Below are 23954 nucleotides of genomic sequence, written 5' to 3'. Positions count from 1 at the left end.
AAAGAAATAAAATATATATTTAATTTTTGTTAAATAATTACAATAATAAAATATTATTAATAATTTGGCTGTGTACTTTAATATTGTTATTATGCATATTTATTATACAATTGTATTATAGATATATTTACTTCCCTTAGCATATAATATTTATTTTTTTTTATATATAAAAGTCATTCAAATTCAGAACATGCTATATGTTCTACATAAGGTTCTATTTCTTGTTGTACTTCTATATATTCCTGAATTATTGGATTATTTTGTTCATGTAAAGAAATATGTTTCAGAATATCTTTTTTCCTTGCGAAAACTTCGTCACATTGTTCACAACACAATGATTTAGCATTATGAGTTTTAGTGTGTTTGATCATATCATTTTTTTGCGAAAATGTTCTACCACATATTATGCATGCAAATGGTTTCTCTCCCGTGTGAATTCTTTTGTGCACATTTAATGTTCCTTTACGTATGAAACTCTTATTACAATATGTACATTTGAAAGGTTTAATATCAGAATGAATTTTTATGTGTTGATTAAGATTACTTGAACATTTATATTCCATTTTACATATTTTGCAAACGTAAGGACGTTCTCCAGTATGTATTCTTTCATGTATAAGACGTGCTTCTTTGGAAATAAACGATTCTTCACAGTATTGACATGTATACATTTTGTTCGAAGAATGAATGGATCTTTTATGATATATTAAAGAATTTTTGTTAGCTAATTTTTTTCCACAAATATTACAATCAACGCTTGTTTTCTCTTCTTTATGTATACGTTCATGACTTAATAATATAGCTCGCGTTGAAAATATTCGATTACAATTTTTACATTGCCATATACTTTTGTCATTATATTTCTTTTTCATATTGTCTATAATGTCTTGTTCTGTATGTATTTTTCTATGTGATTTCAACTCACTCATTGATTTACATCTATGCATACATATCTAGAAATAATATATTTATAATTTTGATTATTATTACGTTGTTTTTTAATGATATACTTACGCTACATGTATATGTACTATCCCCATTACTATGACGTTTTATATGTGTATTCATGTTTCCTTTACGATTGAAAGCTGCACCACATATTGGACAAATATGTTTATTTGATCCGTGTGATAATTTATGTTGTCTTAGTTGTATTCTTTTATAAAATGCTTTACCACATTTTTCACAAGAATAAGGTTTATTTTCATTATGTTGGTTCATATGCTCTCCCAAATGAAATCTGAATTATTAATTTAATAAAAAATACATAAAAATTATGAATTAATTTATATATGCTATTTTAATATATTATATAATATTTAGGAACTATAAGATGCTACCTAGATCTATATGCTTTTCCACAAATATCACAAATATGTCGTTTCTTTCTTGAATCATCTAAATGAATTCTTTTATGACCTCTTAAATTGTTAGAATGTTTAAAGCTTTTTCCACATAAATCACATAAATAAGGTTTATCTATTCTGTGAGTGGCTTCATGTATATCTAAACTAGACCACTTTTCAAAATTTCTATCACATATGATGCATCTAAATAAAAGTTGACCTTGATGACATTCCATAATATGATTTAATAATTCCTTTTTAGTATTATAAATCAAATTACAATGACCACATTTTTTATTAGTTTCCATTGGTGGAATACTTTTGATATTATAAGAATCATTATAGTTATTATATGATTCCTTGTTTTCTTTACTAGGATTTTGATAATTCTGTGAAAGAATTTTACAATATGATATTTTATGTTCAATAAAGTCTTTTTCAGTTTCAAAATGTTCTTGGCAAATATTACAAGTCTTTATAAATTGAAAATTTATTAGATTTATATTACTGGATTCTTTATTGTTCATACTATTATTAGTTTCTTTATCCTTTTGTATTATTGTTTTCCCTTTATCACACAATATTTTGTGATTTTCAAATATTTCTTGTGTTTTAAATGTATTCTTGCAAAAAAAGCATTGAATTTCATTATTTAATGTTTCATTATTTAGATAATTTTTTGTTGTAATTGTATATTCATTTTCTCTATTTTTTTCATTATGTGTTTCAAATTTATGTAATTCATATTGCACTTCTTTCCTGACATTTACAAAATTATTTTTATGTATATTAATATTTTCTAAGTGAGTAAACTTAGTTGAGATTTTTTGATTGGTAATTTCACTAACTTTATTACAAGATAATTCTATAGGTGTAATTTCAGTCGCTTCATTAATACACATTTCTTCAGCTATTTCTAAAGAACATTTTTTTGTTATTTCATCATATTTGTGATCATAATTTAGCTATAAAATAACAGAAATAATTGATATTAATATTATAATATATTTTAGTTAAATAATAAGTTATTGTTTACCTCTGTATTTATATTTAAAAGCTTTTTCAACTTCATATCTGTTTTTAGAGATGTTATAACTAATGAATGTGCAACTTCTAATTTGTTGTAGCAATTTATACATAATTTTTGTGGCATTAAATCCTCCAAATTAACTGTGATTGGTAAATGTAAATTAATCTTTTCTTTTAATTTTAAATCCATTCCTTTCAATGAAAATATTTCGATGCCATCGAAAGATGGTTCTTCACATATTCTACATAAATTTGAAAATTTAATACTAATATTATGATATTGTTCCATTTCACCATCCATATCACAATATGATAATACAACATTATTAGCTATTTCAGTTTGTTCATTTCTCTCAAAGATATTTCTTGAATCTTTTTCAGCAACATTATATGATTCAAATAATGTTGGAATAGCATTTTCATTTAATATTACAGGATCTGTTTTATTTATATAAAAATGATCCTCTATATGATGAGAACATATATAATAATTTAAATGTAATTCTTCGTTAGATTTTATTAAAAGATCTGTTCTATTACAATGATGCGCCCATATTTTTGAACTGTAAGAAAATAATATATAATTTATACAAAAATGCAATATTTTAGTTATAAAGTAGAAATATTACTTTTAAATAATATTTATTTTATAAATAGATAACTTACATATCACTATTTGGAAAATTAATGAATTTGATATTTGTCGTATCCTTATTGCTCGAAGAATATTTACAATTTTTGGCAGCGCAAACTATTTTCATATTTAATATTTTTATTTATAAACAAATTTACTTATTTTTTTTATTAATATTTACGTTAAATTTCTTTCATATGAATAATTAATAAGTATAGACAAAGAGATCAAATAATAGGGAAACGACAGAGATAGGCTAAAAATTACGATATCAATACCATCTCTAAAATATTGCAAATGAAATTAATATAAGTAAATAGTAAGAAAAAAATAGAGTTAAAAGTAAGAATTAATCGTTAGCATCATCTTTTGAGTACGAAAAACATTTTTTCAAAAATAGAATAAAATAGAATAAGAATTAAAGATTAGCACCATCTCTTAACTATTTTTAAAAATATAATTTTTTAATGTTTTTAATTCTTCAAAGATGGCGTTGAAAATCAATTCTTATTCTATCTCTATCATTCTCCTATTATTTGTTTATATTAGTTTCATTTGCGGCATTTCGAAGAATGGCCTTAATTCTTATATTTTATCCCATATTCTATTTCTGTTTTAAAAAATATTTTAAGTTCTGATATTATTTATGTTTTTGTATGAACGCATAGAAATTACATATATGTTAAATTATTTTTTAATAAAAATTTTATATTTTTTGATACATTGATGTATACATTATAAATACATTACTTTCTATAAAGACTATTAAATTATTTATAGCAAAAAATTAAAAAATATTTAAAAGATACTTAAGAAATATTTAATTCCATTATTTCTTAAGCTAATAATTTTTCAATTTTTATAATTCAATATTTTTTTTTATAAAGAATATGAATCAAATTTACAATAAACTTGAAGATTGAACTCTTTTCTTTATAATACTTTCTAAAACTTGCTATATGATTTCTTTTCATAAAATTATTAATATATTAATGAATATATCCTTTATATAATGTGTCAACAATTATTAATATTAATAGAAAAAAATTTTTTAAAAAATGTATTAAGAAAAAACAATTTTATATTGGTATAAAATTTATAACAAATAATGTAAGAAATAAATAAAGATATTATCAATAACAATCAATTAAATTAATCAAATCAATTAATTCTAATAATTTTAACAAAATTATTAGATAGATAAAGATAATACTTTTATAAGTGCATTTGTTGAATCAAACTTTGATTAATATTATTTTCAATAAAATTATAAAATTATAAACATAATAGTCTTTTATATCTAAAGATATAGATTTTATAATCTAAAGATAATACTTTTATAAGTGCATTTGTTGAGTCAAACTTTGATTAATATTATTTTCAATAAAATTATAAAATTATAAACATAATAGTTTTACTACTAAAAATTTGAATATTTTATTTGCAACCTAATATTTTATTCCTTTCATTTTAAATATACATATAATTTTATATATATTATATAATATATATATATATATATATATTTGTTTTAAATAAAACATTAAAATATAAATTTTATATTTGTAATTTTGTTTTCTTTAGATAACATTTTAGAATTTTGAAATTTTAAAAGTTTTCATACAAAATGGAAAAATGGATCTTTAAGTTATAATATAGAATTATATGTTAAATTAAAATATTTTTTAAAATAGTTATTAAAAAAAAATAAATAAATAAAATTATAAGCTGATTATTGATATATTCATATTTATACGAATTATAAAATTGTTAATATAATATCATATTTCCTTACTGAAATTCGTGATATACATTAGATAAATAATAATGATTCATAATCACAATAATATTTAATTAATATTTAACTAATATTTATTCAAAAATTTAGACAAATTTTTTTCTTCTATTCCAATAATAAATGATAATTTACGAAGCTTAGGAATATTAAAATATACCTAAAAAGTAAAATTTTTTTGTCGATTGGTTAAATAATGTTCACAAACATAATTGAATTTTAATTAAAAAAATTTTATCGCTTTATAGTTGATTATTATTAATTATATCATGTGCAAAATCGTTTATTTTCTAATTATACGTACAATAATCTGTGGTATAACTTTTTTCATATATATATATGTATACATATATATATATATATATGTTTATATACAATATCTTATTTTCGATCTTAAGAACTCAGGCGCAAATACATAAAAATAACAAAGACTCTTTCATATTTGTTTACATAGTTACTTCATTGTTAGTAACAATATTACACATAACATAGCAAGAATATGCCAATTAGTTTTTATTCTATTTTTATATATCACCATGATAAGATTTTCAATTTGATCGTTTTATCTTGATCGCTTTTTATCTAACTAATCACTTCACTTCTTTCACTTCTCCAAAAGAAGAATCAATTGACGAGTCAAGTGTACGGAGATAAAAAATCTTGTTCAAATGTCGTATCAATGTCAGAAATATTTAAGATTTGAAGTCTAAGAGGAACTCAGTTATCTCTTTTCTGAAATGTTTACATTGCGACCGTCAGGCACATATATATTCTTGCTACAAGAGGAACTATTATATTATATTTCTTAATATTTTTATGTTTATTGTTTATTTTATTATTTATTTATTTAATGCCGTAAACACTCAACTCGTCGATTCAAAGTAGCAAAAGTGTATTATAATATTGATGGATTATAATTGGATGGCAAGTAAAAAACAACGCATAGCGTGTTTCTTTTTCTTTTGTTTCATATTTTATATTCCTAAGTTCTACGAATGTCCGCCCATATTTATTGAATTATTATTTCTCATTAAAATACTAGAAATTGATATGAAAAAGAGGAATTCTCTATCTATGGAATCTATTCCATTTAATAGATCCTTCTTTAGTATCACTGAGAAATTTTAGCGCTTTTTTTCGATCGTAAGCGTACATAAAACGAACTATATAACAAAGTATAATATACATACGTCTATATATATATGTATATACATTTGATATTTCAAAAAAAAAAAAAATATACACATATTGTATCAAGATAATGAATAAAAAAGTATTTTTAAATATTTGTCCAATTTTTTATAATATTATGTGTTCAAAATTTTTTGTAATTGTTTGATTTATTCGACGTTTAATTGTTTATAAGACGTTTAATATACGCTTATAATGTTTTCTTATAAAATTTGTTAAAAAAACAAGTGTGAAATGATTATGAAAAAATAATGATAAATTGTTTTTATATAACAACGCTTTTGTACCCTTTGAGATATGAAAGAAAATAGCATATTTATGATGCTGTTTATATTACAAATATTAAGCGATCGTGAATTTATTTATGTAAAAAAAAAAATTAAAACATTTTGCTATATCGAAAAATGCGATTAGATTAGATATATTAATAAATATAGATTATACATTTTTATGCAATGATGGTGATAACTGAAACAATAAAATTTAGTTGATGCATGAGACACTGAACATTTCAAGTTAGACTAAATATTGTATTTATTTATTAAATATTAAAAATCTTTTCAAGGAATACTAATCACACTTAGATATAGCAATAACGCTAAACATTGAACATACTATTCCTTCATTTGTCAGGAATGTAAGTCCATTTATTATAATAACATAGAAAAGTTATGTTGGAAGATTTGCTAAGTACAAAATGAAACGTTGTCTAAAAAAATCTTTATAATCGACAGGGATTTTTGTTTGAGGGACATTTCCTAGAAAAATTTGTTTCGTAATAGACTTTCATTAAATACTATCTTTTGCCACACATTGACATCTCTGTAAATGATATCTTACATAATTATATAATCTGCCTATGTAGCATAATAAAAAGTATCATTGTATTGTGATAATCTTAATATAAATGTAAATTCAACAAAAACATTATTCCATTGATAAATTCCTTATTTTAAGGAGCCAAAAATCACAGGCAATGTAGTCTTTACATCGGTATCATTTTACCGATAGGAATTTCTAGAAATGGCATTCTTATTGCCTATTATTATTATTATTATTTTTAATTAAGATGCTACCTATATCAGATACTATCATTTCTATTAATTAAACTATCTTCTTTGTCAACTGGAGGTGGGCCAGTACTTAAAGTGGTACTGGGACCAGCTGTTAAGTAGCCAGCAGATACAGGTGTTCCAGCTATATGTTATAATTTATATTTAAATATATTATGCATGTTAAAAATTATAAAATATAAAAATTAAAATAATAACCATGTTTATCTTACCAGTAAGATAACCAGAATTAGTTGCATTAGAAATGAATAAATCATGCCGTTGATCTTTGTATTCTGCCCAAACACTTGATTTTTCCAGTATTGCATTTACTTTTTCACCTAACAACAAGCTTCTAGTCATTGCTTTTAAAGCTTTGACTATTTGAGCTTTAGCAGTTGCAGGATTTTCAATTATATCCAATCGTCCTTCTAATATATTTAACAAATAAGGTACCATTTCAGCATCTAATGCCTATTCAAAATGATTAAAAATATTGGAAAAATATATTAAAATATTTTAATAATGATAAATTAAATTTCTAGTATCAATGATAATATCTAAAATTTTATTTACCTGTTTTATAAGTCTATCTTCATTAGTTGAAAACAGTCTATTTAATGTTTCACATGCAATCGCTATCATATCTCGTCTAGATTGCATAGCATGTTTCAATGGACTTATACATTCTGTTTGACAAATAGACGATATACAAATCTAAAAAATATAATATTTAATATATCAAATATTAATTAGATATTAATTAGATATTAAATAATGTATCATGTAAAAAAAAAAAAAAAATTAATGAACTCACTTCACTTGCTGCTAATTGATGAAGTATTAATATTGCGGTTTTATATACGGATGGTTGATTATTTTGCATTGCCATTTGTCGACAAAGTCTTGGTATATGTCCTAATGATGGAACTTGATCTGCTAAACTTGGTTGTGCTTGAAGTAAACATACTACTGCTTGTGTTGTTAATTCCAACATATCTGACTATTGCAGAGAATTATTAAATTAGTCAATATGTTTTCATAAATAACATTAAAGTTAACGTTAATTTTATTTTGATTGATTTTTTCTTACATCAGTTTTTTCTTTCGACATAAGTGTTAATGTAGTATCCATAAGTTCACTTAAAAATTCTTTAGGTTTTCTAAGAGCCCAGGCAGGACTGGATATAAATAATCTAAGATATACACCTCCGACTGCAGGTTCGTTTGTTGCGATATCAATATTACTTTGAGTATCAGGTAACTTTAATATTGCATTCGGATTTCGTCTTTGTAATATGTAATATCTAAAATAAATAGATCTAATTAAAGGAAAAAAAAAAAAAAAAGAAGATGTAGTTATATATAAATATATATAGAAATATTTACATACTCGTCTTTTAATTCTCCAACTATCCTTGATACTCTAGCTTTAGCATTATCATCCCAAATTAATTCAGGATTTTCATGTTTTGTTTCGAACATATGTACACACTGTTTTGGAGCATCTCTAATAGCTTCACTAAATAATCTAGGCAAAAATTTAGACAAATCCAATTTTACTTTTGGTCCAGCTAATTTATCAGATGACATTTTGCCAAGTAGTTCTGCAGCTGCTTCACGTATTTGAGTATTACTTGAATTACAAAATAGGTCAAGAACATATACTACAGCTCCTAAAAATTTCATAATATTCATTTTAAAATTAATGTAAAAAAACAATATAATGTAAGATCTTTGACAATTGAATGTATTTTTACCTTTAGATAATGCATCTTTTACAATTTTTGTAGAACTCATTAGGGCATATAAAGTTTCTAATATAAGTAATTGATATTCCTTTAGAGTATTTAAAGCTAATAATAAATGTACTATAACTTCATTTGCCGCAATATCATCTACACATTCTTGATTCTTTGTAACATTACTAATAACTTCGAGTGCACTTTTTTGAATCAACTTGAAATTATTACAACTTAAAAGTTCAAATAATAATTTGAAATGTCCTATACATTGTAATTCAATTCCTGGATTATTTTTAATCACATTTCTTAATGCTTCTAAAGACATAACAATATGTTCCAATTTCTCTTGATCTTTCTTAACTAATGTTATGTTGTTCATTGATGCTAAATAATTTGATGAATCAGATAAAAAATCAAGTAAATTAATTGTAAAACTCTTGGGATTCTGCAAAAAATTTATTTAATTTTTAAATTACTAATAATTTAATTTTTTATAAAAAAATATTATGCAACATTAAATTACCTCTATAGGAAAGTTAGGTTGTTCGTTATATACTTTTACAAATATCTCTCCAATAATAAGTTCATCAGCATGAACACTATATTTAAAATCACTAAAATCGTGTTCAAAATTATCATTGCCGTTTAATCTTTCTTGTCGTTTATTTTCCAAGTATTCATTCAATTCTGCTCTTGTTCCATTATCCCAAATTAAATATGGATTTAAACAATTTGAATTCAGGATTTTTAATATTTCTTCTGGTTTATCATTTGCGAGTTGACGAGCTAAATAAGGAGTTAATAAAATTTCTAGTGCAGCAACAGTGACAGGATTAACAGGTGTTTCATTTTCTCCTATCATGTAACCACCTAATCTGGCACACGCTCGAACTGCTAATTTTGCTAAATTATTTGCTACTTCCTGACGATTTTCGTCTTGATTTCGTTCAACACCACCTTCTTCCAATGTGTAATCGTAATTAAACATAAATAATAATAAATGCCATAGTGCACCAGATTGTAGTAATTGCATTTGTAACACACTGTCCGAGGCAAGAGAAGAAACACATTCTGTGGCCACTGAACATAATTTTGTTAAATGCTATAAGAAAATATTATACATAACAATATTATTATTTTAAATTGTTAGTAATTTTAACTAACTTTGAATTTTATGCATTCTTTATGATTGATAATTTTATTTGAATTTTCTTTAAAAAAATATTAAACATATGATAGAATATATTAATTAAATAAAAATAAGTTGCGTGTTTCACTAACCTTAAAATGTAATATTCTACAGAGATCTTTAACTAGTTGTGGTAATTCAATAATTCTGTCTTTGCAACCTCTAAATGATCCAGCAACCGAGAAACATCTAGTGATATGCATGCACACTTGCACTGCTATATCATTAGACTTACTCGATTTATTTAAAACAGAAACGCATCGTGTATAAGCTTCTAATAAAACATCTAATCCTCCTTCTCTACGAAGTTCTTCCGCATTCAATGCAGAACAATGTACTGTATGATATGCAAGTTCGCTAGCAGCAGCCAGTAATGGTGCAGACTTCGAAAATAATTGTTCATCGTCTGTTTCTAATTTGATTGTTTTGATTAATTGCGGATAACCAGCATACTTATATGGTCTAAGTTCATCGGAATATCTATGAAAAAGAATGCTCTGTGTTCTTAAAATAAGCACTATGTTATCAGGATTTGGACCATCAGTTGACCAACAACTTCGACTACATAAAAATTCATATGCCTGATTAACTGCCTCGAATTTATCCTATGAACAAAAAAATATTTCTATGAAAAATTTAACATGTTAGTATTTTATAAGATTTAAATTTAACTTACTCTGCCTTGTGGATTTTTATCAGGATGATACATTTGTGCAAGTTTATAGTATGACTTTCTCACTTCAGCTTCATTATGTTGTTTTCCACTATTTAATTGAAGAACTTTATAAGCTTCATCTACTGTCATCAATGGTGGTTTTTTTTCTACTTCTTTTTTCCATGCATCTAATACATCTTTCAATAAACGTACCTAAATATTTCATATTATTATATTAAATGTACTGAGATATGAAAATTCATAAAAATTATTTCATAATTATTTTTTGTAACTTACAGGTTCAGGAATAGGCCACTGTGGAAATTTTATAGTATCACAAAGATGTCTCAGATAGAATATTTGACAGAATAATTCCTTCTCTAATTGTGGATATCTTATAGCAGGTATAGCAATGTATTGATATCTAGCCATAGTATGACTTCTTAATTTCGGTGAAAAATCTGCAATATGAGTCGCTATTTTTTCTATAAGCATTCTTCTCATTTCAGCATTCCATATTGCTTCTGGTGTATCATAATCACCAAGAAATATTTGCGCAAATTTTTCCGCACCATGATTTTCTAAATAGCTAACCATTGCATCGGGTAAAAGTTGTCCAAGAATGCTTCGTTGCATGATGTCTGATGATGCATTCTATGATATTAAAATGTTATATGACATATGATTTGTTTATAATAAATAAAAATAAAAACTTTACTTACATCATCACTTCTAAAAGCTTGTTTTGTGTGAGTCAATTGCAAAAATCTCGCTATTGGTAAAACGTTTGAACCAGTATACATTAATATGAAGTAGAAGACTCCAGTAAGATAAATTTTTGAGACATCTGCATTATCTCGCATTATTTCACATAATAAAGTAGCTACTTTTTCAACTAAAACCGGGTCAAACGTTAATAAAAGTTGAACAATATGAGGTAGGCACTGAAGATCAGATAATAACCGTTTCATACGCGGTAGAGGCCTAATTACCGCGTCATCGACATCTCTACTTGGAAAATATTCGCACATTTTGATTAAAATATTTAAAATCAATGTTGCTAGTTCACTTTCATTTATTACTGGTGTTCCTTTTGCAACTAATGTCCATTTTAATTGTGGTACTTGCGAAATCATACGCCATCCATCTAATCCTTGTGCCCAAACTTTTGTTTTATATATAATCTGATTTGTTAAATATAATTCCTTTAATTCTTTTAAACTTATAGGACCTTTACGTTGATCTCCATCATTATAATACCATTCTTTTTCCATAACTTGTTGTTGTTGTGGTCCTGCTTCTATTACATTAGTTTGTGTAGGTACAACCGCTCTAGATGTATGTAAATGAGCCAAAGTCAAAAGATCAACTAATGTGCGTACTCCATTTTGATCCATTATATCTTTTACATTTCTTCTATGTAATATAAGTTTATTTATGAACATGACTAATCTATCACGTTCCATTCTATCTGTACAACGTTCCAGCATTCCTACTATATATTTTGTATCTGAAAATGGACCAATATCTTCGTAGTATCGCTCATATACTATAGTCATTGCTTGCAAGCAAAGGCACTTCATTTCAACTTTTGTTGTTAGTATGAATCTATGATATAAATCGTTAAAAAATTCATACCTATGATAAAAATAATAATTTATTATTATATTTACTTATTTAATATGCATAACATATATGTATAAAAATTTTAAATAAATATAAATATAAATAATAATTTAATTTCTTTTTTCTGAACTGCAAATAAAAACAATTAAGTCTTAAAATTGTATTGTACATACGATTTTCTTATTGGACTGTCGGGGCTGTCTTTTTCCAACAAAAGTCTCAAGTAATAATCACCGATTTTCACTTCATCTGACAGGCACTGATACTGTACTTCAAATTCTCTATGATTCCAAGCAATTAGAGTTCCTCCTGCCAAATCTTTATCAGAACTGAATGCGCGTATTTCATTCTCGAGTGCAGTTCTTAATTCTTCGCGTGTTTTATGATTCCAAATTAAGTTTGGCAGTGAATGATCTTGATTGAATTTATAATAAAACAAATTCCAATTTGCTTCCGATTTAATTCTTTCTCTACGTTTTCTTAATACTATCGGACGTTCTTTGATTTTCTCTTTGCGCTCGATTCCAATCCTAGCACCCCAATGTTGAAGAGCATGTTCTACGTGTTTTTCAACTACACGCATTTGCCGTTCGATCGCAATCCATTGCGGACTTTTTTTATTTTTCGATGCATGATCTATAGCTATCTTTAAATTGTCGCGATTGTTTAATCGTTCTTTCTCAAGAAATGAATCTGGTACTTTTTCATCGGAGTCTAAGTAATTTAATAAACCAACAGGCTGTATAAATATATAATGAATACAAACTTAGATACTTTCATTTTTGTAATTAAATGAAAATGATATTTTAAGTTCAATCAATAATATTAATTTACCATAATTCTTTTTAATAATCCCATAGCTGTAGGATGTCCTGTAACCCAAAGTCCTACAAGATGTCTACACAATTGTCTATGTGTTAATAATCTGCCATCAGTACCAATAGTAAAAAGACTATTTAATAGATGTCTTGGTAATGCTCCTTCAGCAAGAGCAAGTTCTTGCATTTTTGCAGCAACTTCCGGTGCACCTTCTTCGATAATCGCTCTCATTATTAATCCAGCGCCTTTAACGATAGCTAATGATGGATGTTGGAATAATTTAAAAAGAGATCTTCCTCTTGCAGCAACCATTTCTAGAAGATTATCGAAATGTTTGCCATCGGTCGTTTCACTATACGGCACACATAAAGCAAAAGTTAAAAGATCAAGCATGGCAGAAACTACCAAAGCACCTGTACCATGATTCTGAAATATTTATAAAAAATAATATTATCATATTACACAGAAAAATAATTATTATTTAAAAAAATCAAAAGATTAACATTTTTATACTTACTATATGATTAACCCACATATCAAGTAAATTTTCCAAAAATTTATTACTACTAAGGAGACTACTTTTATTTAATTGCTCTTGTCTTAAATCACAATCATCATGCATTGGTTGCATCAGAGCACAAATGCAATCTATAGCAGCTTGTGTTACACCATAATCTTGCCTTTTCAAAGCTTTTACAACCTTATGTCCAATAGCTTCTCTAAATCCAAGAAGAGTTGTAAATGCAGTAAAACCAATTTTACTAGCTACCAATCTTCTTAAAGCATGAAATTGTGCTTCTATTTCACTATTCGTTTCTAAATCTTTATTAACCAATGCATTTAGAGCACCAAGAATAATTTTATCTTTATTTTCAGTAAAAAGACCCTGTAAGTAGTTATTCATCATATGGTAAATTCGAAGTTGTAATGTTGTTACAGTCCATTCAAGCGGTATAACATCCTGGACAAAAAAAATATCTGTTCAGCTTACTATATAATCTATTTGTTAACTTAATATTATTAAACATAACTTATATTTAAATTTAATAATTCTAGTTGTAAACATTATGAAGATTTAATAATACGCAAGAAATAGATATAATAGAATAAAACAGGCAATAAAAATTATTAAAACTAATTTCTTTATATAGATATTTATTCAATTTATTCCAGTCTGTATGGACAACTATAATTTATTATTTTGTCTCATTTAAATCAAATTTAGTAGGCCATCACCGCTTTAATGCACTGCATCATGTTTATTTTATAACATTTATTTAATAATATCGCACATATAGAAATTTAATATTATATACAAGATATTAATATATTTGTATACTTTTGTGAGATTCTAGAGTTCAAAACAAATACAAAAACTCTATAAAAATTTCAGTTGAAACTGTATTTATTAAGTTATAGTATAATTGAAATTATATTAAATAAGATAATTTTTTTATTAATATTTAGATAAAGCATAATTAATTAATTAATAATTTAGATAAAGCAAGACAAGAGATAAAATAAAATATTTTTATTTCCATCATATCGTTCTATCATCTGTCTTTGCATAATTTTATTTATACTTATAATTTAATAAATAAAATTCCAACCAAAATTTTTGTATTTGTTTTAGCCTCTAGATCTTTTAAAGATGTTAAATATATCAATTGTACATATAATATTAAATATATCAAATATGTCTTACATCTTGTGTAACAGAGTAATTAAGACCACTATAAGGAATGTTGGCATTAAATCTTTCCAAAATTTCAGCAAAACTACGCCCATTTGGTGGTTGCTGAAGAAACTTAACATGAGTTGTTTCAACTTCTTCATCAACAGGTAAATTAAGAGGTCCAAGTCTTTTCCCTCTAGGTATTGCATACATTCTGACATGAACATCTCTATTACCAGATGCTCTAACTCCATCTAATAAAGAAGCTAATAAAGAATCTCTATCTGTTGCAGTATAACTGCGCACTTGACCATTAAGATATTGAATAGTAAATAATTGTGGATTTTCATTATCACGAATCAATGTGAAAATATCTGATAAAGGTCTAAGAGTACAAATATTATATGTCTGAGGATCTCTTTCTAATAAACAAGTATCAGAGAGACAAAGAGTTCTTCTTTGAGGATCTATATGTCTAGGTGAATATTTGTGAACAGTAAATTCTGATACACTTGTTATATGTTCATCACCACTAAATTTACCCAATCTCTGAGCAATAAAATCATCTAATTTGATTGGTTCTTTCAAGACTTTTATGTTGATACCTAAATTGTTCATAGCTGATTCCAGCAGCTTTTTTTTAATTTCTTCCATATGTTGAGAAGCAAAAAGATGTAAACGTCCAAATCCACCACAAACAATTACAAAGCCATTAGGATAATCTTTTATTGTAAGAATTCCTTCAAAATCTTTATAACAATAACTGGCTAATACCATATTGGTTGCTGGATCTAATTGATCAAGACTATATGGTGTCACTTCTAATACGACAGGCAATCTTGTGTCAGACCAATGATGTTTATAAGCTTGATATCTCTAGAGACAATAAAGATATTAATTTAATAAATATATAATATTATATATATATATATATATATATATAAAATGTAATAATATATAAAATATAAAATAATAATTTATTTATTATTATATTTTTGATTTTATCTAGTTATTAATTCAAAGAATATTGGATATATAATATATATAATATTTGATAAAAGCATTGAATAGTTAATGGAAATTATATATGATAGCATAATATTATAAAAATAATATGTGTTAATTATGCAGATAACTGGTAACAAACACTATTAATACATTATAGGCTATTGTATACTAACCATATGGCTAAGTTGATAAGAAATTTGATTAAACTTTAACAATGTTATTTCTTGATATTATATTAAAAAATATATAATATATAATTCATTATAAAAAATATATAACTCACCAAAATTTCTTTAGGTTTTTCAGCAAATTGATTTCTATATTTGAGAGCTTCAGTTAATAAATGTGCTCTATATTCTGAACTAAATTTCATATTGTCAACTTTACGTTCTTTGCGCATTGTTATACTAAATTCATGCAAACCTAATTGATTTCTGTTAGTTGGTTGTACACTTATAAAATCTGAATATTCCCATTTGTTTGTGACTTCTAATGTAGTTGGATTATATGTTGTTATACCCATAGATCCAATTGAGAAGATACGCTTATACCTAGATAAAAATAAAATAATTTTTTTAATGAATATTTATTATTAGTTATATTTATTATTTAGTTATTATATAACAATATTAATATTTATTTAAAATATATAAAAATACATATAATAAAATTGAAATATCACATAGAAATATCATATAATAAATAATATATTTCTATTATATTTCATATAATAAAATTATAAAAAAGATATATTAAAAATAATTATAAAAATTATTTAATTTCAATATTATTCAATTATAAACTAAACTAGTTAATAGTATTAGATATAACATATACATTATGTTAAAACTATATGATAATTAATATCATAATATTAATTTATTAATTTATAATGTTAATATTCAACATTTATAATGTTAATATTCCATTATTAAATACTAATAATTACATAAAAAAGTATAAATGCATAAATAATTTTAATTTAATTGTTTTTTATATTATTATTTCATAAATCCATTTATATTAATCTACTGTTATATTTTGAAATGCATAGATATAAAATATGTACATGTTAGAATTCTTTTTTTTTATAAAAAATTTATAATATTTATAATATTAAATTCTATTTATATATATTATATATTTGTATTGTCAATTGTTCATTATTATTCATATATATACGAAAACATTTGACAAAGCAACAGGAATTAAAAAACACGCACTTACTTTCCTTTCCATGAGTGTTTGGTGACCAGAAAACATGCCACATCCTGATTATCCTTTATCGGCATCATTGTAACATGTCCTGATAATGCAATGTGAGTATTATTTTAAATAATGTTTTAACAAAACACTGGTTATTGTTTATAAAAGATATATAGCGTAGGAGGGACATTCGCATACGAATTAAGAAGAAATCACACGAAAATCATTTTCAAAATGACAAACACAAAAAACACAAAATAGATTTGAATCGCGTATACAATATTTATGTGTTACGCGAAAATGGATAATATTTAGGCACTATTTGATCGTGTTTTAACCGACTAATGACATTTTCGACGGCTCCATTGGACTGGGAGCGGCCATGATGCTTAGGGGTGTTAACAAACAGCTGTTTCCAGATGGCAGAATGATCATAGTCATAGTAGAAAACTTCACTTATTTATGTTATATATATATATATAGTTTTGTCTTTACTTATGTTAATAGATATATTTTCTTTGAAGTAATTTCTTAAATTTGTCTTCATAAAGAAAGAAATACATAATTTAAAACGACATAAAAGTAGAGAATTACATTAGTGTTTTAAATAAATGAAATTATGAATTAATTTTTGTTGATATAACCAAACTAATATTAGGAATCGTAAGTTTGTTGTTATAGGTACATTTATTCATTAAATATATATACGTTATAAAATAATTGAAATTAAAAAAAAAAGACATTGTAATTTGTAAAAATTACAATATATATTTGTTATTACAATATATACTTAATTGATTTCGTAATTCAGTAGTTCTTTTTTTGATTTTTTACATAGTAAGAAATTAAAACAAGTTTCGTAGCTTGATATGAAGTAGAAATATCAGATATGACTTTATATATATATACATATATGCATAAATTTTATTTTATAAGTTTTTATTTATAAGTTTATGATGTTATTTATGTATGAAATTTATAAGTTTTATATTATTTTTATTTTTATACATATAATTAAAATATAATAATATTGTTCTATTTTATTTATGAATAAGAATTTGACATAATTTGGAATAAAATTTTTTTTTTATAAATCATTTTTTTTATAAATCAAATTTAATTTGTTTACATATTGTCGAATATTAAAATATTTTTGTATAGTTTATTATTTATATGTTTTATTAAAAAAAATAAATAAAAATGAATAAAATTTTTCAATAAATTATAGTTAAAAATTTTATGGAAAGTTTAAAATACAAATATTAAATAAAGTATATAATTATATTCTACATGATTATATAAAGAACTAATTTCAAATATTTCATTATTTTATTAGTTTCTACAGATAAAGTAATAAAATGATAGAAAATAATATATCTAGTGAAAGTGATGAAGGGGAAATAAAATCAGATTTTGAATTGGATTTTCAAGATGAACTATGTAATTATCCTCATGTTTTAAGATTTATTCAAAGAATGCGTGATCATATTAAAAAACGAAATAAAAAAATTGCCAAGTTACGAAATAAACTTAATGAATATGTAAGAATTATATTTTTAAATTTATTATTTTAAATTTTTCCTTTTATTCATATATTATTTTATATTTTTACTTCTGTACAAGAAATAATTTATACTTATTTTATAGGAAATAATTTATATTTTTATTTCAGGAGAGTCAGAAATTATTGCAGAAAAAAAATTTAGTTGATTATGGAACTCAAACAAATCCTTTGGAATATGAAAAAGAATCATATCTTTCACAAGATTGGAATATTAATAATGATAAAACTTCAACTGATATTATACAACAAGTTAAAGAAGCAGCTGAATCTGCTTTATTGCAAACTGGTTTTGTTTATGAAGAAACTTCTGGTTTATATTATGATTATAATAGTGGATATTATTATGATGCAGTAAGTATTTATGTAATAATTATTAAACTTCCATTGCTAATTTTTATATAAAAATTATATAAAAAAAATTGTTTCAGAAACAAGGTTTATATTATGATGGTAATACAGGCACATATTATTATTATGATGAAACTAGTGGAACATATCAGTTCCATAGTCAAGCTCTAGTAACTGGGAATGAAGCAGCTGCTCGTGTGCAAGGCAAGAAGGAGCAAAAGACTAGAAAGGCAATTAAGGTACTTAAACTATTATATAGAATGTAATGAAATTTAAAAAAAAATAAAAAAGAAAAAAAATCATATGCAGATAAAAATTTTTAATTTTTCAGGTTTTGGATGACATACATGAATTAATAAATGGCCTTTCAAACATATCAATTGAAAAATACAGGCGTCAAGCACTAGGTAATTATCCTATGCTCTTAATATGCACACATGTCTCTCTTGTAGGATGAGGGGAAAAAACGTAAACTTGCGAAAAGAGAAGGACAATCAGAAGATGAACTCGAGGAGGGTGAATGTTCAAGCAATGATAGTGACAGCAGTTCTAATGACATTACTCCAGAATTATGTACTAGTAGTGACAGTGACCATGAAGAAGATCAAGGTTTATTTTTAATTTGTTTTCCTACAACATTATTTGACGAAAAAAAAAACATTTTATTTATTTAATACATAAAATATTAAGTGATTATTTAATATACTAATAATATACTAAATAATATACTTAATATACTAATAAAATAATAATTTTTTTTTTTCAATTGAATGATTGTTTTTCGTTATATTTTAATAATATATGTATAATTTAATAATACATATATAGTATTATAAATATAACAATATAATTATTAATAGTATAAATAAGCAAATAATATAATATATATTAAACTTGAAATATATTGATTAATTTTTTGTCAATTCACTTTTATTTCAGATTTAGCAAAAACTTATCCACCGTGTATGAGAATCATAGTTAAGAAAACCACTTTACCAAAATTAAAAGTTGGAAGCCTTTTTCTTGTTGCATATACGGGTGGTTCAATTGGTCGAGAAGGTGATCATTCTGTAGTTATTCCTGATATAAATATTAGTAAAGTAAGTATTTCTAAACATCCTTAAGTTAAAAATAAAAAAATTTTTTTGTATAAATGTAAGTGATATAATATACATAAAATAATTAATATTTTAGCAACATGCCCGTTTTTTATATAATGAAGATAAGAAAATATATGAAATCACTGATTTGGGATCAAGAAACGGTACATTTTTAAATGGTAAAAGATTATCTGTGGCTAAACAAGAATCTGATCCTCACGAAGTTTCACATGGTTCAATTGTGCAAGTTGGAACTACAAAATTATTGTGTCACATTCACAATGGAAATGAAACTTGTGGTCATTGTGAACCAGGACTTGTTCAACAAAATAGTAATGCAGAAGAAAATAAATCTTCTAAAAAGCAGCAACATAAACAAGAATTACGGCGGCTGAAACATAAGTTTGGTGTAGAAAAAGATAATGTTGCAACTGCTAGTCAGGTAGCATCAGGATATCAAGATCGAGCGCAAAGTCGTAGAAAATGCGTTGGTTCTTTAAATCATCATGCTAAAACACAACAAAGTTCAATGGACATGTAAGTAATTTATTTGTTGTAAAATTTAAATTTAAAAAATTATCATATGAAAATTCTTAATTTAATTTTTAATAATATATATACACACTATATATAAATTATAAATTTATTTATAATTTAAAAAATTTATAAATTTTTTCTTCCTTTAGATATTATACTATGATTAAACATAAGTCAACTTTCGTTTTTTTCGATCTTTTTTTAAGTTTTTTATTTTTAAAAATTTTTTTTATATTTTTTGCAATATTTAATTTCTATATTATGATTTTATTTATAGTTCTATCGCAAAGGACAACAGAGGATTTAAACTTCTATCAAAAATGGGTTGGTCTGAGGGACAATCATTAGGAAGGGAAAGAGATGGTCCAATTGAACCGGTAAGTCCTGCTTTTTTTATAATATATTTTTATTTATTTTAAAAGCTAATTTAAAACTATTATAAAGTTTAAAATAATAGAGTAATTAATGATATGATTATTAAAATAATTAAAGAGTTCTATTATTTTACCAATTTATTATATATATATATATATAAAATTTATCATTATTATAATATATACAAAACGAATTTCGTCTTAATTTAAAATATTTAATAATCTTTGTAATATAGAATATTTAGAAATGATAGAATATTTGATAATTTTTCACAATTTTATGATTCATAAATTCAATAAATAAATAGAATCCGTCGATTTCTATTTATTATCTTTATTTCATGAATGTAAATCTTAGCATGAATTATTTTTTAATAAAAGACAAAAGATATTTCTTTCTCAAAAAAAAAAAACTATTATTCTTATTTAAATCTAAATTTTTATTTGATATAACAAGATTGCGAATATTTATATAAATTAAGTAGAGATATGTTTCACTTAATAATATTATAATTTATATTATAATAGTGATTTTATTTAAATTATATATTATATATTCTTTTACATTATATATATATTCAAAATTCTGTTTTTAAATTTTTTATAAGTGCATAAATATCATCAATCCAGATGATAACAAATAAAAATAAATGAAACAAACCATTAATTTAAAGATGAATATTTCTAATCCGAAAATTTGTTCCAAGTATCTTCATTAGCTTTTGAAAATGTTTTTTTAGAATCTATCGTCTAATAATAAACGATAAAATCTAATAGTTATAATATATAAATGATATATCGATAAAAAATGTTTTTTTCGAATATTAGAATATTATTCTATCCGCGATTCCGATGATGTCAATCCGCAATTGCATGCATGGAACATTCTTCGGATTAGTAAATTCATGGTATTGATGTTACACGTGAAACCAAAGCAAAAAATGTTGAGAAATACAAAATGCATGATCATTCATTATCTGAACATGATCATTGTGGTCAATATAGATCAATGTTATATATATTCTTTTTGAAATCAAAATACATTAAAAAATGAATGAATAAAAATATAAAATAAATTAAATATTTAATCCTAAATATTTATCTTTTCTATAATAATATATACATATGTATATATTATTGTGAAAAAAATATTATTGGTAAAGAATGAGTACATAGAATTATTTATATTTAAATATAAATAAATAATATATTTTAAAATATTTATGAGATTTTAAAAAATATCATTTTAAAATATCATAGTTAATAATAATTTGTTTGATGTTCTTTATATCGTTTATTATGCAAAAGTCACTTGATTTTTATTGCAAAATTATTTCAAATTTACTGCAAAAAAGTTTATCGATTTAAGACATTCAAATAATGTATAAATTATTAGTTTTTTTGATTCACTTTTCTTGATCACAACTTTAAACAAATTGCAACTTAAAATTTAAAGAGAAAATATCAAAAAACATATTTTTTTTTAATTTTTTAAAAATTTTTTCAATCATCAAATTTGCAAAATAAAAATATTTTTAATAATTTTATAGATAAAATGAAAAATTTATTAAAAACATCAATCTTGTATGTATAAAATGAGAAAAGAAAAAAATTTATATTTTGTGATCAATTTGATGTTTAAATTTCTTTTTCAAGTTTTATAATAAATTATATAATATACAATTACATAATTTTTAATTTTTCAAATAACCAATAAATGCTTGCAACTATTTCTCCAAAATAAACGAAAAAAATATTTCTTTTAAACTATGATATATAAACTGTTATTAATGATGTACTTCCGATAAAATTAAAAAAAAATTTGCTGAATCAAAACACGTAAAACAATTATTATATCATCAAAATATATATGATTAATAATGGAATTCATATTCTAATATATAGTAATAACATAACTAATAATGTTCGCATTCGTCTTATATCTATTATAATATATTTGCACAAAGTATTAAAATAATTTTCCTTCGATATTATTATAATTAAAATTTTTTTTACTTTTGTCCATATAAATCGAACATTTCGATTGAACATTACGCCGCTGTAAATTCGCAATCCGATTTCGTTTGCCTTTTTTTAGGCAAAGCGTTAAAAACTACAAATTGCTGCTAGTATTATCGTTGCTCATCCCCTTGTACGCTTTCTCCGTTCCTCTGCTCTGCCTCCACACTATCGAATCACACTATGATCACCCTCTGACTGATCCATCCGATACTTTGCCGATACACACATATGCATATACGTGTCTATCCATGGACACGGTACATATGTTTGCAAAAGCCAGACAGCAAGCTGGTTCTGGTAGTGCTGCTTACTCGTCCGGCCGCATCGCATTTCGACAGCAACGAAACGAGCGCCGACGGCACGACCAGAGCATTCGTATGATAACGAGCGTAACTCTGCGAGACATGAAACGGAATAGTAGAGGGGATCTTTGCACAGACGAAAACGGGAGCAGCAGAGAGGGAGAGGATACGACAGAAGAGGTGTCCCTGGGTAATGAATGCAAATGTATTGAAATCCAAATCATTATTTTGTCTAGACGCATCGTATGCTCTATTGCACGCTCTCTGAGCTTAAGGAAGGGAGATGGCGTGTTGCTCTACTCTTGTGGGGGTGGATCGAGGGAGAAAGGAAACATAGACGGAGCGAGAGAATGTTGTTTTCTCTCGTCTCTGTATACCTTGACGCGTATCTGCTAAATTTGCCTGTAAACTTTATCCTTCTTGGCAAATTACGGTAAATTTATCTGTGACGATCTCCACACTCCTCGCATTGTAATCCGTTGTTTTTGTGGATAATGATTCTCTTTCGATACTTTTTTCTCGTAAAACGATTTCTCTCATCGTCGTATAATTATGATTCATGATAGATAGAAACGAGGTTGATAGTTCTTTTTTACTGATCGTGAAATATTTAATATATTTTCATGTCACCAATTAGTTTTGTTTTTATACAACACAGGAAACAATTATACGGATAATAAATATGTATGTTTTACGAATATTTGTAATGCGGAAAAAAGAAAGTCGATTTGAGATAT

At 24.5% G+C, this 23954-nt stretch overlaps 3 protein-coding genes across 6 annotated transcripts in view; 1 reads left to right on the top strand and 2 right to left on the bottom strand.

The window, feature by feature from the left end:
• Positions 1-81: 81 nt before the first annotated feature.
• LOC122720287 (zinc finger protein 271-like) lies at positions 82-3343 on the bottom strand. Its single transcript, XM_043946892.1, has 5 exons — positions 3042-3343; positions 2383-2938; positions 1341-2311; positions 1015-1240; positions 82-953 (listed from the first exon to the last, which is right to left on the bottom strand). The coding sequence occupies exons 1-5, from the start codon at positions 3134-3136 to the stop codon at positions 174-176; spliced, it is 2628 nt and encodes an 875-aa protein (XP_043802827.1). The 5' UTR covers positions 3137-3343; the 3' UTR covers positions 82-173.
• A 3029-nt stretch (positions 3344-6372) lies between these two features.
• Positions 6373-17368, bottom strand: LOC122720286 (dnaJ homolog subfamily C member 13). The gene is made up of 18 exons (XM_043946891.1): positions 16992-17368; positions 16048-16315; positions 14787-15632; positions 13599-13967; positions 13097-13507; positions 12436-13001; positions 11359-12274; positions 10934-11290; positions 10658-10849; positions 10074-10586; positions 9316-9894; positions 8808-9237; positions 8441-8723; positions 8141-8354; positions 7865-8050; positions 7624-7764; positions 7281-7521; positions 6373-7192 (listed from the first exon to the last, which is right to left on the bottom strand). The coding sequence occupies exons 1-18, from the start codon at positions 17057-17059 to the stop codon at positions 7077-7079; spliced, it is 6696 nt and encodes a 2231-aa protein (XP_043802826.1). The 5' UTR covers positions 17060-17368; the 3' UTR covers positions 6373-7076.
• The window catches only part of LOC122720288 (angiogenic factor with G patch and FHA domains 1), a 33099-nt gene continuing 26207 nt past the window's right edge, over positions 17063-23954 (top strand). The window contains exons 1-8 of one of the 4 annotated variants that reach the window (XM_043946896.1): positions 17063-17083; positions 18307-18511; positions 18643-18885; positions 18963-19121; positions 19335-19491; positions 19822-19982; positions 20077-20519; positions 20797-20896. In XM_043946896.1, the coding sequence (XP_043802831.1) occupies positions 18329-18511; positions 18643-18885; positions 18963-19121; positions 19335-19491; positions 19822-19982; positions 20077-20519; positions 20797-20896 (1446 nt within the window). In that variant the 5' untranslated portion in view covers positions 17063-17083; positions 18307-18328. Of the gene's footprint in view, positions 17084-17475; positions 17652-18306; positions 18512-18642; positions 18886-18962; positions 19122-19334; positions 19492-19821; positions 19983-20076; positions 20520-20796; positions 20897-23954 lie in introns of those variants that run through there. The other 3 variants (XM_043946893.1, XM_043946894.1, XM_043946897.1) reach the window with 3 other exon arrangements.

Source organism: Apis laboriosa, unplaced genomic scaffold (assembly GCF_014066325.1).
Source record: "Apis laboriosa isolate Shangri-la unplaced genomic scaffold, ASM1406632v1 scaffold122_cov146, whole genome shotgun sequence".
In the NCBI taxonomy this organism is placed as follows: Eukaryota; Metazoa; Arthropoda; class Insecta; order Hymenoptera; family Apidae; genus Apis; species Apis laboriosa.
The sequence above is the reverse complement of the archived record's forward strand: the minus strand, read 5'-3'. Positions and strand labels throughout refer to the sequence as shown.

Bases quoted from the DNA above. Each gene is read 5' to 3' on its own strand.
- LOC122720286 (XM_043946891.1), bottom strand. From the start codon at position 17,059: ATGATGCCGATAAAGGATAATCAGGATGTGGCATGTTTTCTGGTCACC. The intron at 10,850-10,933 runs GTAAGTTACAAA...TGAAATATTTAG, and splicing joins AGTGGCCTATTCCTGAACCT to GTACGTTTATTGAAAGATGT. The intron at 10,587-10,657 runs GTAAGTTAAATT...TTTTGTTCATAG, and splicing joins ATAAAAATCCACAAGGCAGA to GATAAATTCGAGGCAGTTAA.
- LOC122720287 (XM_043946892.1), bottom strand. From the start codon at position 3,136: ATGAAAATAGTTTGCGCTGCCAAAAATTGTAAATATTCTTCGAGCAAT. The intron at 2,312-2,382 runs GTAAACAATAAC...GTTATTTTATAG, and splicing joins TTTTAAATATAAATACAGAG to CTAAATTATGATCACAAATA. The intron at 954-1,014 runs GTAAGTATATCA...TATTATTTCTAG, and splicing joins ATAGTACATATACATGTAGC to ATATGTATGCATAGATGTAA.